Here is a 17,404-nt window from a genome sequence, read left to right as displayed (position 1 = left end):
GGAAGGACGAATATTGACAAGATATAAGAGCAGTGATGTGTCATAGAAATAACTAGACCAACATCCGGCTAGTACTTGGCCCCCTTCCAGTTTAGCAACCAACGACTGGCTATAAAGAGACACACCGTCACACAACCTACCCCAACAATCCTGCGCTTCAGTAACTTACTCGTTTGTCAAGTCAGCCTTGCGTTCAAGAGCAAGAGACAACTTGATCTTAGCGTATGATGTTCTAAAGTGGAACAATTTGGTCTTAGTGCATGATGTCCAAAGAGTGATATTAAATTTGTGAACTTTTGTTACCTTTTGTGTGTATCCTTTTCTGGTTTTGGTGTCAGGGCAATACCGATTGTAGAAGTGTTGTATTTGAGCATTTTCTTTTCATTCACATGAGTTAGGAAGCATTCCTTCCCTCTCTAGCTTATGGAATGGTCTGAGGGATATTTACATTAGTCCCTTCCTTGAGGTTTTATAGAATTCAGAAGTGGATCTGTTTGGTTTTCAGCTCTTCTTAGATGACTGCTGCTTCGATTTCATTGCTCATTGTAGAGCGAAGAGGTTAAGGTGACACCATCTTGTCCTGACTCCATTTCATTTCTGTGTGGACACTGCTCAGCCTTCCACTCCCGACAACCCCAGTTGACACATCCTCCTTGATGATGTGACCCCTTCTACCTGTTAACCTGGACGATGAATGTTTGTGCAGGCTAAAACATAAAACTAAAATAACTAAGAGGAAGTGTAAGTAAAAAATAATTGTCATGTGGTGTCTGGGAAGTACCACTAAGCTCTGCAAAAAGACAGATATTGCTCTAGCCCCTTCAAACACTGACGTGATTGTAGTTTTTGTCTTTAAAAACACTGTTGTTCCTCACCCCCCACCCCCCAGCTTTGGCACCAAGAGACCTTGAGGCATGAATCTGCCCTTGGTCACCCGCTAATAAAAGGATTCATATATTTTTAATTGGCTTAATTAGCATGGTTGCCAATAACTATCTCCCGTGGATCATTTCACTAGGTTGTTTTCATGGTTGATGTTGTCTTGTTAAACCATATATATGTCTAGAAATGTATATGCTTTCTCAGTCATGTTACATAATTAGAAATTTATTTCCTTTAGACTTTCTGGCTTACTGGAGCTTAATTTTTTTAGAATATTTCCTGCCATCCCCCAACCCCATTAACCCTTCCTTTGACTGGAGGACTATACTGATATTTTATGTTTACGAGAATTAATGTTTAAAGTCTGCATCCGTTTGTTCTCTAATGATGCAATTACTGCCCCACACTGATAAACTCCCGGAGGCCCTTTTAGGGAAGGAACCATTGAATATGTACATGTTTGGTTCATCATCCGGGTGTTTCTTCATGGAAGACCCCCTCCCCGTCTCTGTAAACAGACCCCCTCCCCTTCTCTGTAAACTAGCTCATGCCTGGGATGACAGTTTCATAATTCCCTCTGGAGTTTTATATATTTGATCTGAAAGCTTTCCGGTTATAAAGATCAAGTGCTGACTCAACAGGTTTATTTATTTTATTTGTGGACATGGTCAATAATTAGCCAATCCAGCGGGTCTGTGGGAGTCACACTATTCCTTCTGTCACTTTGACTTTGCTTTTGATTATGATAGCTGGTTTGCCATGGAGTCAATGGTTCTGAGCCTTCAAAAATTGGAAGCCCTGATTCTGAATATGGTGCTATTCAGAGATGGGGACATTTAGGAAATTGCTAGATAGTGGGGGTAGACCTTTCACCCACATAATTGATGTCCACTTAGGAAAAGCCCAGAGACCTCCTTTGAAGAAGACCATTTCTACATTTCAGCAGATCAGCCAGTTACCAAAGGTCATGGATGGGAGGGCTGGCGGAGCGTTTCCTGAAGCCCCGGGCCTGACTCCCGGCTCCTGCTCCACTATGGAATTTAGTCCTTCTGTCCACATGGATCTGCCTTGGAAGGTGAAACTATGGGTTAAAGAGAACTGAATATTATGGTAGATACTTTATTTTTGTATTTTACAATTTAGTTTTCCAGAGTTATTTTCTTTTTCTCATCTTTCTCTCTCTCTTGTGCCCTTTTTATTTATTTTTGTTCTTTGAGAATTCCATATATTTATACAATATATTTTGATCATATTACCCACCTAATGTTCCTTTCCCAACTTCATCTTCTCCTTTCCGTCTTCCTCGTTTTTCTTTTCTTTCTCCCTTTTCCTCTTTTGTAATGCACCGAGCCCAGTTAGAGCTGTCTGCCTACCTGTGGGTCTAGGCCCACCCGCTGGAACGTGTTGCCCAGTTTCAATTATTTTTTTGCATGGTTTTAATAAAATCGCCATACTTATATTTTTTAACATTTGCTGCCTCCATGTGGTAATCTTGTATTACTGCACTTGGGGAATCTAAAGGATTCCCCCCCCCACTTTTGAGCAGAAAGTGGGCAAACAGGGCACACGCAATAAATAACAGCACAGCGAAGGATAAGAGACACACACCCAGCATAGTTCCTATGTCTGTCATAATGCTATTTATTATTTAAAATCCAATTCATCTGCACCTAACCTAATTTGAATAGTTTCCCACTCCTAATTCTACTTCAGAAGAAGACACATAACTTCCAGTGTTAAAATCTTTAAGGAGACTTTCATTTTGTCCTAGAACTTACTGTATTTGCCTGAGCAGCTTTGGCTTTCCATAAAAATTATATAAAAATGTTTTTAAGAAGTGTAATATAGCAGCCGGGCACAGTGGCGCACGCCTTTAATCCCAGCACTCAGGGAGGTATCAACAAAGGCAGGCTGATCGATTTGAGTTTGAGGCCAGCCTGCTCTACAAAGTGAGTCCAGGACAGCCAAGGCTACCCAGAGAAACCCTCGTGTCTTCCAAAGTCTAGATGAGACAGATCTGTCGTAATCTTCCTACCACAGCTCTGTCCTGTGTGTTGCCCTCCTGAGCCAGATCTGATTACACAACAACTGTGATAAAAGAGTCCCAACTCAACTCCAGTCTCCTAGTGGATAAACACTGCCATCATGCTTCTGCTGGGACCACATACCTGCAGCTGTAAGCTAAGAAAGGGCAAGCTTCATTTTGATTCATTGGCTGTTCCTGCTGCCTTAGGCTCTGGGATGAGGGACCATAGAGGTGCAGAGCAAAGCAAAGTGAGGTTCTTGCCTTACAGCCATGAAAGAAAAGAAAACAAAACAGTAAGCCAGTGAGGGAGAGCCAGGTCCCCCACGCCCTGTGAAGACACCATCCAGCTCTTACAGTTTCCATCATTAAAAAAAAAAAAAAAGGCCACATTAGGAATGAAGGCTTTTACACCTCGGCCTTTGTGCTAAAGGCTTGGCCCTCAGCCTGTGCTGGTACTGGCAGGTGGTGGAACTTTAAAACAGGGCTGACCAGTGGGAGAAAGGGGAGTATGGGACATTTTTTCCCTCTTTGAATGCTGGTCCTGAAGTGAGCAGTTTCCCCTGTGCCGTCTGCCTTGCCACAGGCTCCAGAATAGAAGGCTGAATAACTGTTGGGATGTGAATCTCAAATGTCCCCCTGGCTCATGTGTGCAGACACCTGGTCATCAGCTGGTCTTTCCCAGGGCAGGGGGATTCAGCCCAACCTGGTGAAGGGAGCATGGTCGCTAGCGATGTTTACATCCAGGGATGCAAAATCTTGTGAAAGGGATTCCTCATCCTCCATGGCTCAAGAGGCAGACAGGACTTGTCTGGGCTAGAATTCTCAAACTTCACCCCTACTGCCAGCTAGGACCCATATTCCACATATATCACAACCTCACAGAACAGTACCAGCTTTGGACCGACCGATTGCTCTAACAGCCTGATGGGACATTTTGCATTCAGACCACAGTGGAACTCCAGTCCATCAGATAGCCATTTTCCTGGCACTAAGGGCCTGTCTATTCCTTTGAAAAAGCTGTTTCAACCTGAATGCTTTATATCCCCCCTTTCCTGCTGTGTTAGAAACTGAAACCACAGACTTGAAAATGGTCAAATATTTTACCATCAAGCTGCGATCCCTGCCTCTTGTTATTTATTTATTTTTTTTGACAGGCTTTTGCTGTGAAGCCCAGGCTCATCTGGTACTTGCCGAGGAGCCTAGGTTGCTCTTCACTTTGCAACTCTCCTCCAGAAATGCTCTGCCTGCAGGCCTGAATCACCATTTCTTGCTTGCACTATGGTCCTGTTTCACTGAGGCACCCATCGTGTTTCTCTTATGGAGGTAAGGTTGCCTTTGTGTCACCTTCATGCTCTGAGGTGTGTATTATTAAAGCAGCTGGAAAGTGCTCACATTTTTACAGTATGTGTTCTTCAGCTGGAAGGTCATTTCTGTTCATTGCAAATGTGGAGAATAGTGCAAGGCCCTGAAGGAGCATGGAGGAAGTTTGGATCAAGTGAAGAAAGAATCAAAGACAGAGACACTTTGAACTATGTGTTTATTTACCAAGGTTGTTCAGTATTTATATCGCAGAGACAAAGGAAAATCACCATCTTGAAGGTTCCTGGGTTTGGAGATTCCAGCAATGCCTTGTCCAAGTTTCAATGAGTGACAAGTTTCAAAAATTTGGTTTCTCTGTGTATGTGGAGAGAGGAAAGAAACACACAGGGTGAATATACTCTAAGTGGGTGGAGACAGCAGGGTTTTCAGCAGGAAAGCAAACTGTCCATGGGGGACATGGGATCTATCAGATTTTTTCCCATAAGCTGCGATATACTTGGTAAGGGAGTTTCAAGGATCTTCCAGAGTCAGCTCACTGATCCAGAGGTGTACATCTCTGCGTTTTCACACAGTGGTGGGGTCTGAGCACACCTAACCAAAGTTCTGGGTAGTTGTGAAGGGAAGGAGGTCAGAGGCGGGCTGTGGCAAGGAGTGCCAGGTGCTCACCTGTGCCGCAGGGCATGCTGTATTCAGCGAAGGCTGCTTCATCTGGAAGAAGGGAGAAAAACGAGAGAATGAGAGTTAGAAGAGAGAGGATTCTGTGGAGGGCAGCTGATGAGTTAGGACTGAGGATTTTTCTTGTTCAGGACATGGATGATTGCTGAAAAGTCATCTCTCTGTGGACATCAGACAAACCAAGCAAAGGAGTTTCTCCCCTCAACCACCATTTTATCCTGGGCCACCGTAAATGGCTCAGTGCGGAAAGGTGCTTGAGCCATATGTGATGACTGTATTGAGTTCACTCTCCAGGATTAACATTGCAGAAGGAGAGAACCCTTTCCCCAAATTGTCCTCTGACCTCCACAGCTGCTGTGCGTGCCTGTTGTGCAATAAGTGAACAATAGTGCAACACCAGAATCATTTACCCTGTGGAGAAAATCAAAGTGTGCTTATCTATAGGGTTTGAGCAGAGGAGTAGCAGTGATCCTTGTAGAGCTGTACCCGTCCAAATCCCTCTCTCTCTCTCTCTCTCTCTCCCTTTCTTGAGACCTGGTTTCTCTGTGTAACCCTGGCTGACCTAGGACTCCCTCTGTTTACCAGGCTGTTCTTGAACTCACAGAGATTCATCTGCCTCTGCCCCCAATTGCTGGGATTGAAGGTGTGTGCTACTATCACCCAGCCCTTCAATATTTCTTGAATTCTGCTAGTCTGAATCATTTGGCATATATCTCTTACCTCAACAGAAAAAACAAAACAAAACAAAACAAAAAAACAAAAAAACACAACACTTAATTTTCTATCTCTGTCTTCTCACTTTCTTTGAGCATCATCAACCTCTCAGGCTACAATTCTCTCTCATCTTTTTATTCCTACCATAATTATTTGTGTAATTGTTCATCTTTGCATTGCTATACTCATGAGAATATTTGTGTGTCTTTCAGCCCACAGACACTTTTTGGTAAAACATTTGGTCCTTGGTTTATTTGGACATGTTTGGTCCCACATGACTGTTTGGACAAACAGGTAGGAATCAATGGCTGAATAATTTGAAATTTTGTAAACATTTATTATAGTCATATTCTTTTATCAAGAACTGACTTAGCTAGTTTGGCCTACATGTATGTCACTGCCTGAGAAACACTTGTTTTTAATACTGGCTGTGATGGTATGTGCCCCTAATATCAACATTTGAGGGGGCTGAGTCAGGACATTTAAGAGTTTGGGGCCACACTTAGCTGCATAGTGAGAAGCCATAAAAACAAACAAACAAACCAACAAACACCCCCAATGAAAAACCAACCAACTAAACAAACAAGAAAACAAAGGAATAAAAAGGAAAAAGGAAAACCAATCAAATTGCTCACCTGTCTCATAGTAGTCATAGACTTTCACAACGGCAGGCTGTAGGTTTTTCACTGGGATGTCTTGTTGAATGATGAAGGAGAAGGCCAGGGTCTGATTGGTGACCTGGGAAAGAGAGACTAATGATCCAGACTCACGGAGGTGGACACTGTTTTTCCTCAGCAGGACTCACTTCTTGGTGTTTAAAACTCAGTTATGGGTTGGATCCATTTAACCTCATAGTCACTGTGTTCCCTGATGCCACATATGTGGATGGTGATACAGGTTTTAGAGTGGGGAACCAAGGAACTGAAGTGCAAGGCTCTGGGGAGAATATGAAACTTTCCTAGTCTATTAAACCTTTCCAAAAATCCATATTCCTCTTTAATATGTGATAGTTCACTTCTCCATTGTGAGTGTTAAGCACTTTGACTTGATGACTTGGGACATTATGGCAAGTTCCAGGAAAGCCAGCAATGAGGAATGAGAATTTAAATGTCTCTATTACTATTATTATTAATTATAATGACAATGATGATGATGATGTGAGGGGTGTATAGGGTGTCCATACTGGTGGAGACCAGAAGAGGGCATCAGATTCCCTGGATCTAGAGTCCCAAGCAGTTGTGAGTTGACTGGGTCCTGGAAACTAAACTCTGGCCTTCTGCAAGAGCAGTAAGTGCTCCTAACTGCTGAGTCATGTCTCCAAGCCAAAGAAAAAGAATTCCAAACATCATCCAGTATGAACAGAGGGAGGTTGGCTTTCCAGAAGACTTCCTTTAGAATTGCTTTGTTCCTGCCATATGTTACCCATACATAGATGCACCAAGAAAGACTGTCCACTCAGGCATGTCTAGGGAGGCAGGAAGGATCCTCACCTGATCCAGATATAACAGGACATTGGTGTTGCTCACTTCTGTTCTGCTCACGTGCTGGGACCGTTCCAGCTGAAAATGAGAGAAAACATCAGTGTTATCAAAGGCCTCAGGGGTGAAAGAGGTGCATGAACAGTGGAATTGAGGGTGATAAAAAGGAGATGTCACAAATTCACTTAAATGAATTGCAAAAATTTCTTTTCCAGTAAGAATGAAAATATACTTAGTAAATTGTGAGTGCCCTCTACTGAAGGCCTGACTCAATATTGTCTGAATCATTAGTAGGTAAAAATGCTCCTATACTTTTAGTACCTATCCCACATTCTCTGTGAAAGCATTTTTTGTCTATTTGAGAAAGGGTTTCTCTGTGCAGCCTTGGCTGTGCTGGACTAACTTTGTAGACCAGGATGGCCTAAAACTCACTGTGGTCCTCTTGCTTCTGCCTCCCTGAATGCTAGCATTAAAGGCATGTGCCACCATGCCCGGCTGCCTGCAAACATCTTTCTCTGTACTCTCCTATTGATCTTAGGTTGTTGCTAATTTTCTTACTTCTTAGAACCTCTGAAACTACATCTACAATTTTGGCATGTACTAATGTTTCCCCTGAATAATTATTGACCAGGTCCATTATTACACTTTAAAGGTTGTTGTTAGCCAGATTGTGGACTCAGTGAACTCAGCCCCTTTTGTTTCTTCTGCTGGCTGCTGTCACACCCATACCTGTGTTAGTACTTACAGTGCTGTGACATGGGTTGACATTATTGTGATGAAGTGGTAAGCTCCTAGTCTGAGGACACAGAGTATCCAAACATGTGGTGTCTGCTCACCTTCTTCACTGTTGGCTTCAGTGGGATGAAACCAGACATCATCTTCACATCAGCAATCACCATGTTGGAGGCTGGTCGGCTCCCGGTGTAACTGCAAACCAAAGAATTACAGAAGGAGCAATTTTAATAGGTCGAGTCTTGCCCTTTTTTGAGGTCTAGCAGTAATCTTGACACAGCCTGCATGGCTTTTCCATACCTTAAAACAGGTGGCCTTTACTGTCATAGAAATAGTTGTGAAAATAGACTGCATGACAGTATCATCTGGAGAGTGCATTAAAAAGAGGTGGACCTTAAGGCTTGCTGGCCAGCCAGCAGAGTTTGGGTAGCAGGCCCCAGGCCAGTAAGAGAGCTAATCTCAAAACAAGTAGTTATGGAACCTGAGGACTCTCCTGTGTCATATACATATGTGTGTGCACACGCACAGACCACATGCACAGGGACACATGCACACATGTATACACACATGCACAGGGACACACGCACACACTGAGGTGAAACGAGGTGATAGGGTACACTCAGGATGTCTTCTTTGCATCCAAGATCCCTTTGGTGTTTCTAGTTGGACCCTATTACTTGTTATATTTGACACAAAGATTGTGATGAATGCCAGAAGAACTGAATATCTTGTTTTAAAAATTATTCTTGTGGAAAAATAAAATTTTAGAAGAGCAGAAAGGCTTTTTCTTTGTTTGAAGAAGAATAACCTGTGTGAAGGCTTCATGGAAAATAATAACGTATATTTTATTATGAGAGGGGCAAGAAAGGAATCCTAAAGCAGGCTAACTAGAAATTATAATTCTACAATTCTTCATTGATCACTTTGCTGAAGTCAAGTATTTTTGTTTGTTTTACAGACAAAGCGAACTCTTAATGAAGAGACTAATTTCAGGTACCTCTGAACCCACTCTGTGAAGTGTTCTAGGAAGACAGTGCTGAAGGAGACATAAACAGAGACAGAGCCAGAGACAGAGGCTCATACCTGATTTCCAGTGAGATCTGGAAGCTGTTGTGGCCTTCGGGGTTATCACAAGTTAGAGGTACTGTCTGCACCCGGAGAGCAAATGTAGACTGCTGCTTCTCCCAGTGCACGTTGTATTTCAGCATCGTCTGGGAGGTAGTGAGCAGAAATCCTTTACCTCCATGGCACTGGGCCCTTGGATCCATTTCTCCCGATCTGAGCCCCACGTGTGCAGGCAGGCTAAGGAGACTTCCCCTTCTGGGGAGGAGGCTCACACCACACACCCACAACTTGCCCAGAACCTTACCTGAGCATACACGCATCCTTCTCCTGTCACACTGATTTCATAGTCCCCAGGAAGGTCAGGTAAAGGGACCTGCTGCAGTAACAGGCGTTTACTCTCCTCTACTTGGAACTTTTGGGAAAATGTCCCTGAAGATTGGATGGTCACCAAAGGAATTTTCTGACTTCTGGAGAAAGTAACTGCTCCATACTTGGACAAAGCATGGAGGGCCACCACAGTGTCCTGAGAGGGATGAAGAAAACATTCAGTTTAGCTTCAGTTGGGAAGGGCTTGAGTTCTTCCCAATGTTCATTTTAGCTGTGACAAAAGTCTCATGAGTTTTTGTCTCTAATCATTTGATCTCTAGTCTTTATTTCAGACTTTAATTCAGGATATATTGGAAAATCAAAACATTCCTATGAATTGTCTCCCACACAGAGTGTCCTGGCTTATGCAAACTCCCCCAGCCAGTGGAAAATAGAAACACAAATTAGATTTTCCTCCCAGCATTTACTGTTTCTCTCCCTTTGTCCCTGATTCCCATGGTGGTGCCACCATCTTCTCACAAAATCACATTCCTGCTCTCATCCCCAAACTTTCCTCTGCACTTGGGGAGGAATCAAGAGACACCAACACCATGGCCGAGTGCTGGTCATGACTCTCTTATCAAATAGAAAACGCTGTGAGCTAGTGTTGTCCTTGGCTGCCTTGCTCCTTGGTGGCATACTCCAGAGAGGCTCTCTCCCCCAGGATCCTTCCTCATCCAAGACAGCTCCAGATGCTGCCTGACTACAGAGCCCAAATAGGGAGCAGAAACAGGCAGTGAGGGCTTTAGCATCACAATGCGGACAGTAAAGGAAATTAAGGACTGAAAGAATTGAATTAAAATTGTAGGGTTCCTAGTGTCATGGAAGGTTTCCCTTTGTACATTTTATTTCTCCTTTAGAGAAACCTACCATCTCACTAAACTTCTCTGGAGATTAGTTCTGACATATGTGCCCAAAATACCTGGAACATAAATCATTGATATTATGGTAGATATGTTTTTTTGTAGAGGGGGAATATTATCTCCTGAGAGTTATAGTGACCACATGATAAGACATATGGTTTACAGTCCTAATAGTTTCCAATGTCAAGAGGTGAAGCAGGGCAGCAGGAGCTCCTGCTAGCTTGGGGTAAACCTGAGGGCAATGTATCCACACAGAAGATTAGGAGAGTCTGCCAGGAGAAGGGAAACAGCTGTATGTAAGGGCAGTGGGGCAATAAAAAGGACATTTTGATCCATACAGCATCTCCTAGGTACTCCATGTACTATTCAAGGGGGGAGAATTATGTCTAGGATCTTGGAAACTGCAGCACTTTTCCCATAATTTTATATCAAGGCCTGGGTCTGAGTTGGAAGTTCTGAGCAACATAGGCCTATTTCACTATGGCATGAAGAGAACTCCTGTGGCTGCACACCAGACCTAGGACAATTTATTATAGAATGTGTGATCCTTCACTTTCTACAGAGTCAGCATCCCCAAGAGTAACACTTCCTTGTTTTCCTCTCCTCTTCTGTTTTTTTTTTTTTTTTTTTTTTTTTTTTTTTTTTTTAACTATTCCTGTATCTCTTGTTCAAATCCTCTAACTGCAAGGGAACTCTGAAGGAAAGTCACTGACCTGAGTGGAGGAGAAGCCGCCATAGGAGTTCTGCTGCTTTGTGAGCCACTTCACGATTCTCACTGCCACAGCCAGGTCCTTAGGGGTTGGTGCTGGCTGAGCAGAGAGGAGAGCGAGGAGGACATAGGCGTTCATCTCCACTTCAGCAGAGGGAGCCTGGGGTTCGTACAGAGACATCCCTGCTTTCCTGGGTTTCTCAGGTCTTTCCCAATGGACAGAGTTACCTTGGGGTGAAAATAGAGAAATAATTAAAAGTATGAGTAGTCAGTACATGACTATGTCTACATTAGAGAGAAGGAAATGAAAAAGGTTGTAGTAGGTTTTAAATTTTTCCATCACAGAATCATCAGGATTAGTAATTCTCTGTAAAAGTCTGCAGTTGGTCAGATGGGGCGTGATTGAGAAAGACCATGGACAGAAATTTACAAGATGTTAACTAAATTATGTTCTCTTTTTTAAATTAATATTTTTTATTTTTAAATAATTTTATACATTCACTTGTATCCCAGCTGTAGCCCACTCCCTCTTTCCCTCCCAATCCTCCCCTCCCTCCCTCATCTCCTCCCTGTCCCCTTCTGAGTCCTCTGAGAGGGGGTGTCCTCCTCTCCTTCTGTCTGGCCCTAGCTTATCAGGTATCTTCAGGGTGGTTGCAATGTCCTTATCTGTTGCCTAGCAAAGCTACTCCTTCCTCACTGGGGAGGGGAAGCTCATGAGTTCATGTCAGAAACAATTCCTGTCCCCCTTACTATGGAACCCACTTGGATACTGAGCTACATGGGCTGTGTCTGAGCAGGGGTTGTAGGTTATATCCATGCATGGTCCTTGGTTAGATAAACAGTCTCATAGAAGACCCCTGTGCTCAGATATATTTGGACCTTGTGGGGCTTCCTGTCCCCTCTAGGATATAGTAATTCCTCCTTCCTTCATATGATTCCCTACACTCTGCCGAAGGCTTGGTTATGGGTCTCAGCATCTGCTTTGATACACTGTTAGGTAGAGTCTTTCAGGTGCCTTCTGTGGTAGGCTACTGTGCTGTTACTTGTTTTCTCCTATTTCCAATGTCCATCCCCTTTGTCTTTCTAGATGAGGATCGATCATTTTACCTCTGGATCTCTTTCTTGTTTATGTTCTTTAGTTGTACATATTTTAGTATGTTTATCCTATCTTATAGGGGATATAAGTGAGTATATACCATGTGTGTCCCTCTGCTTTTGAGATACCTTACTCAGGATAATTTTTTCTAGATTCCACCATTTGCCTGCAAAATTCATGATTTCCTTGTTTTTAATTGCTGAGTAGTATTCCATTGTGTAAAATAGCACAATTTCTGTATCCATTCCTTTGTTGATGGACATTTGGGTTGTTTCCAGGTTCTGGCTATTACGAATAAGGCTGCTACAAACATGGTTGAGCAAATGTCCTTGTTGTGTACTTGAGCATCTTTTGGATATATGCCTAGGAGTGGTATAACTGGATCTTGAGGTAGCACTATTCCTAATTATCTGAGAAAGTGCCAGATTGATTTTCATAGTGGTTGTACCAGTTGACATTCCCACCAGCAATGTAGGAGGGTCTCTCTTTCTCCACATCCTCTCCAGCATGTGTTATCTCTTGAGTTTTTTTTTTTTTTTTATCTTAGCCATTCTGGTGGATATAAGGTGAAATCTCAGGGTCGTTTTGATTTGCATCTCTCTGATGGCTAGGGATGTTGAACATCTCCTTATGTGTTTCTCTACCATTCTATATTCTTCTACAGGGAATTCTCTGTTTTGCTCCATACCCTATTTTTTAATTGGGTTACTTGATTATTGCCTTTTAACTTCTTTCGTTCTTTATATATTCCAGATATCAGCCCTCTGTCAGATGTTGGATTGGTGAAGATCCTTTCCCAATCTGTAGGCTGTCGTTTTGTTCTAACGACAGTGTCTTTTGCTTTACAGAAGCTTTTCAGTTTCATGAGGTCCCATTTATTGACTGTTGCTCTTAGGGCCTGTGCTGATGGTGTTCTGGTCAGGAAGTTGTCTCTTGTGCCAATGAGTTCTAGGCTGTTCCCAACTTTTTCTTCTAACAGGTTTATTGTGTCTAGTTTTATATTGAGATCTTTGATCCACTTGGACTTTAGTTTTTGCAGGGTGATAAATATGGATCTAGTTTCATTTTTTTTTTTTTTTTTGCATGTAGACATCCAGTTGGACCAGTACCATTTGTTGAAGATGCTGTCTTTTTTCTATGGAATGGTTTTGGCTTCTTTGTAAAAAATAAAGTATTCATAGGTGTGTGGGTTTATTTCTGGGTCTTCTATTCAGTTCCATTTATCCACCTTTCTCTTCCTCTGCCAGTACCAAGCAGTTTTTATTATTATTGCTCTGTAGTACAACTTGAGATCAGGGATGGAGATACCTTCAGAGGATCTGTTGTTGTACAGGATTGTTTTGGAAATTCTGGGTTTTTTTTGTTTCTCCATATGAAGTTGAGAATATTTCTTTCAAGGTCTGTAAAGAATTGTGTTGGTATTTTGATAGAATTGCATTGAATCTGTAGATTGCTTTTGGCAGAATGGCCATTTTCACTATGTTAATCCTACTGATCCATGAGCATGGGAGATCTTTCCATCTTCTGATGTCTTCTTCGATTTCTTTCTTCAGAGACTTGAAGTTTTTTTAAACAGGTCTTTCACCTGCTTGGTTAGAGTCACCCCAAGGTACAAGGTGTTGCTTCCCTGATTTCTTTCTCGGCCCTTTTGTCTTGGGTATACAGGAGGCTTCTGATTTTTTTGAGTTAATTTTGTATCCAGCCACTTTGCTGAAGGTGTTTATCATCTGAAGGAGTTCTCTGGTTGAGTTTTTGGGGTCACTCAGGTATACTATCATATCATCTGCAAATAGTGATAATTTGACTTCTTCATTTCCATTTTGTATCCCGTTGATCTCCCTTACTTGTCTTATTGTTCTAGGTAGGACTTCAAGTACTATGTTGAAGAGATATGGAGACAATGGGCAGCCTTGCCCTGATTTCAGTGGGATTGATTTAAGTTTCTTTCCGTTGAGTTTGATGTTGGCTATAGGCTTGTTGTATATTGCATTTACTATGTTTAGGTATGTTCCTTGTATCCCTGATCGCTCCAAGACTTTAAACATGAACAGGTGGTTGGATTTTGTCAAATGCTTTTTCGGCATCTAGGAAGATGACCATATGGTTTTTCTCCTTCAGTTTGTTTATGTAGTGAATTGCATCGATGGATTTCCATATACTGAACTACCCTTGCATGCCTGGGATGAACCCTACTTGGTCATAGTGGATGACATCTTTTATGTGTTCTTGGATTCGGTTTGCAAATATTTAATTGAATATCTTTGCATCAATGTTCATAAGAGAGCTAGGTCTGAAGTACACATTTTTGTTGAATCTTTGTGTGGTTTAGGTATTAAGGTGACTGTGGCTTCATAGAATGAGTTTGGTAATGTTCCTTCTGTTTCTATTTTGTGGAATAATTTGGAGAGAATTGGAGTTAGTACTTCTTTGAAGGTCTGGTAGAATTCTGCACTGAAACCATCTGGCCCTGGGCTTTTTTTTGGAAGGGAGGCTGTTGATGGCTGCTTCAATTTCCTTGGGGGATGTAGGACTGTTCAATCTTTCTACCTGGTCTTGACTCAATTTTGGTAGATGAAATCTATCAAGAAAATTGTCCATTTCATTTAGATTTTCCAACTTTGTGGCATATAGGCTTTTGTAGTACAACCTAATGATTGTTTGGATTTCTTCTTTGTCTGTAGTTATGTCCCCCTTTTCATTTCTGATTTTGCTGATTGGATAGTTTCTCTTTGCCTTGTAGTTAGTTTGGCTAAGGGTTTGTCTATCTTGTTAATTTTCTCAAAGAACCAGCTCTTGGTTTCATTGATTCTTTGAATTGTTTTATTTGTTTCTAATTGGTTGATTTCAGCCCTGAGTTTGATTATTTCCAGCCATCTGCTCCTCTTGGGTGTTTCTGCTTCTTTTTTTCTAGGGCTTTCAGTTGTGCCATTAAATTGTTTATATGAGATGTTACAAATTTCTTCTTAAAGACACTTAGTGCTATGAGTTTTCCTCTAAGTATTGCTTACATTGTGTCCTATAAATTTGGGTATGTTGTACCTTCATTTTCATTGAATTCTAGGAAGTCTTTAATTTCTTTCTTTATTTCATCCTAACCCCAGCTGTCATTGAGAAGTAAGTTGTTAAGTTTCCATGTGCGTGCAGGCTTTTTTTTCTATTTCCATTGTTGTTAAGGTCCAGCTTTAGTCCATCGAGGTCAGATAGTATACAGGGGATTATTTCAATCTTCTTGTATCTGTTGAGGCTTGCTTTGTGACCAACTATATGGTCTATTTTGGAGAACGTTCCATGAGGTGCTGAAAAGAATGTATACTCTTTTGAGTTTGGGTGAAAAGTCCTGTAGACATCTATTAGGTCCATTTGATTTATGATGTTTGTAAGTGCCTTTATTTCCCTGTTTGACTTCTGTCTAGATGATCTGTCTCTTGGTGACAGTGGGCTGTTGAAGTCTCCCACTATTAAGGTGTTGGGGTTGATGTGTGATTTAAGCTTTAATAATGTTTCATTTATGAATGTAGGTGCTCTTGTATTTGGGGCATAGATGTTCAGAATTGTGATGTCTTCTTGGTAGATTTTTCCTTTGATGAGAATGTAGTGTCCCTCTATGTCTTTTTTGATTAGTTTTGGTTGAAAATCTATTTTATTAGAGATTAGGATAGCCACTCCTGATTATTTTTTGGGTCCATTTGCTTGAAAAAACTATTTTCCAGCCCTTTACTCTGAGGTAGTGTTTATCTTTGTTACATAGGTGTGTTTCTTGGATGCAGCAGAATGTTGGATACTGTTTCCGAACCCATTCTGTTAGTCTGCGTCTTATTGGAAAGTTGAGTCCATTGATGTTGATAGATAATAGTGAAAATTGGATGTTATTTTCTATTATTGTGGAGTTGATGGTGTTACTGTGATTCATTGCTTGTTTTCTTTTGATTTTTGTTGGGAAATTATCTATAACCTACGTTTTCTTGGGTGTAGTTGTTTTCGTTGGACTGGGGTTTTCTTTCTAGTATCTTCTGTAGGGCTGGTTTGCTGTTCAAATATTGCTTAAATTTAGTTTTGTTGTGGAATATTTTGCTTTCTCCATCTATGTTGATTGAAAGCTTTGTTGGGTATAGTAGTCTAGGTTGGCATCTGTGGTCCCTTAGAACCTGCATGATATCTCCCCAGGCCCTTCTGGCTTTCATAGTATCTGATGAGACGTCTGGTGTGATTCTGATAGGTCTACCTTTATATGTTACTTGGCCTTTTTCCCTTGATGCTTTTAGTATCTTTTCTTTGTTCTGTAGATTAAGTATTTTAACTATGATGTGGCATGAGGAGTTTCTTTTCTGGTCTAGTCCATTTGGTGTCCTGTAGCCCTCTTGTAGGTTTGTGGACTATCTCTTTCTTTAGGTTGGAAAAATTTTCCTCTATGATTTTCTTGAAAATATTTTCTGGATGTTGGAGCCTGGAATCCTCTTCTTCGTCAATTCCTATTATTCTTAGATTTTGCCTGTTCATGGTGTCTTTGATTTCTTGGATGGTTTGTGTTTGGGGATTTTCTGATTTTCCTTTTTCTTTGAGAGAAGTATCCTTTTCTGCGAGTGTATATTCAGCACCCGAGATTCTCTCTTCCATGACTTGTATTCTATTAGTGATGCTTACCTTTGTGATCCCTTCTCTTTTCTCCAATTCCAGGGTTTTCTCAGTTTGTGTTTTCTTTATTGATTCTAATTCTGTTTTCATGTCTTGCAACATTTCTTTCATCTGTTTGAATGTGGATTCCTGTTTCTCCAAGACAGTCTCTATTTTTTTTGTTTGTTTCCTCTCTTAATGCCACTACTCTTGCCTCTACTTGTTTGGCTATATTTGCCTGTGTTTCTTTAAGAATTTCGTTCACTTCATTTTTCTTTGTTTCCATTTGGGAGGCCAAACAATTCCTGGAGCCCAGACAGATCTGCATACCCGTGGCCTAAGGCCACTGAAGCAGTCAGGGATCTGTTCCTGTGCACTGCCCCCATATGCAACACCTGCAAAGAGTACCAGCATCACATTCCTCACTTAGGTGCAGATGAAACACCGCATACACTCTCAGTGGACCTCTCTCATCTTCTTGAAAAACATTCCAGAAAGCAGAAAAAGTCAGACCCAGTCTGAAGTACAGACTCCAGAAACAGTGAGGGTGACAGATAAGCACATGGCCAGAGGCCTGTGTAGGAACACTCCCAACAACAATCAGGATATCATTGCTTCACCGTCAACTGCCAAAATTATTGGACACTCCAAATCATCAGAAACACAGAAAATGATTTTAAAGCTATGATTATCCAGTTATTTGAGGCACATAAAGAGGAACCCAACAAATCTCTCAGAGAAATAGACATACAGATTCAAACAGTTAAAGAGGAAACAAATAAATCTCTAAATTATGTTCTCATTGGTACTTTATCATAGTTGGTGAGGAGAGAATAGCAGAGATTAACTCCTTCACACCCAGAAAAA

General features: G+C 41.5%; 1 protein-coding gene and 1 long non-coding RNA gene across 5 annotated transcripts in view; one reads left to right on the top strand and one right to left on the bottom strand.

The window, feature by feature from the left end:
• The first annotated feature begins 1,596 nt into the window (after positions 1 to 1,596).
• On the top strand, positions 1,597 to 10,456 carry LOC132654286 (uncharacterized). 2 transcript variants are annotated; one of them, XR_009591950.1, is made up of 4 exons: positions 1,597 to 1,957; positions 4,063 to 4,231; positions 5,830 to 5,911; positions 8,786 to 10,456. It is a non-coding gene; the product is annotated as an uncharacterized LOC132654286 (long non-coding RNA). The 2 variants fall into 2 exon arrangements; XR_009591949.1 differs by having other exon boundaries at positions 1,597 to 1,992.
• The window catches only part of LOC110543419 (murinoglobulin-1-like), a 53,124-nt gene continuing 40,148 nt past the window's right edge, over positions 4,429 to 17,404 (bottom strand). For all 3 annotated transcript variants that reach the window (XM_060384153.1, XM_060384154.1, XM_060384155.1), the window contains 8 exons: positions 10,835 to 11,058; positions 9,197 to 9,415; positions 8,911 to 9,038; positions 7,932 to 8,022; positions 7,108 to 7,176; positions 6,253 to 6,355; positions 4,895 to 4,936; positions 4,429 to 4,582 (listed from right to left, as the gene is read on the bottom strand). In XM_060384153.1, coding sequence (XP_060240136.1) covers positions 4,566 to 4,582; positions 4,895 to 4,936; positions 6,253 to 6,355; positions 7,108 to 7,176; positions 7,932 to 8,022; positions 8,911 to 9,038; positions 9,197 to 9,415; positions 10,835 to 11,058 — 893 coding nt within the window. In that variant the 3' untranslated portion in view covers positions 4,429 to 4,565. The remainder of the gene's footprint in view (positions 4,583 to 4,894; positions 4,937 to 6,252; positions 6,356 to 7,107; positions 7,177 to 7,931; positions 8,023 to 8,910; positions 9,039 to 9,196; positions 9,416 to 10,834; positions 11,059 to 17,404) is intronic.

Source organism: Meriones unguiculatus, chromosome 5, assembly GCF_030254825.1.
Source record: "Meriones unguiculatus strain TT.TT164.6M chromosome 5, Bangor_MerUng_6.1, whole genome shotgun sequence".
In the NCBI taxonomy this organism is placed as follows: domain Eukaryota; kingdom Metazoa; phylum Chordata; class Mammalia; order Rodentia; family Muridae; genus Meriones; species Meriones unguiculatus.
Note: the sequence above shows the minus strand (reverse complement) of the source record. Positions and strands in the feature narration are given on the sequence as shown.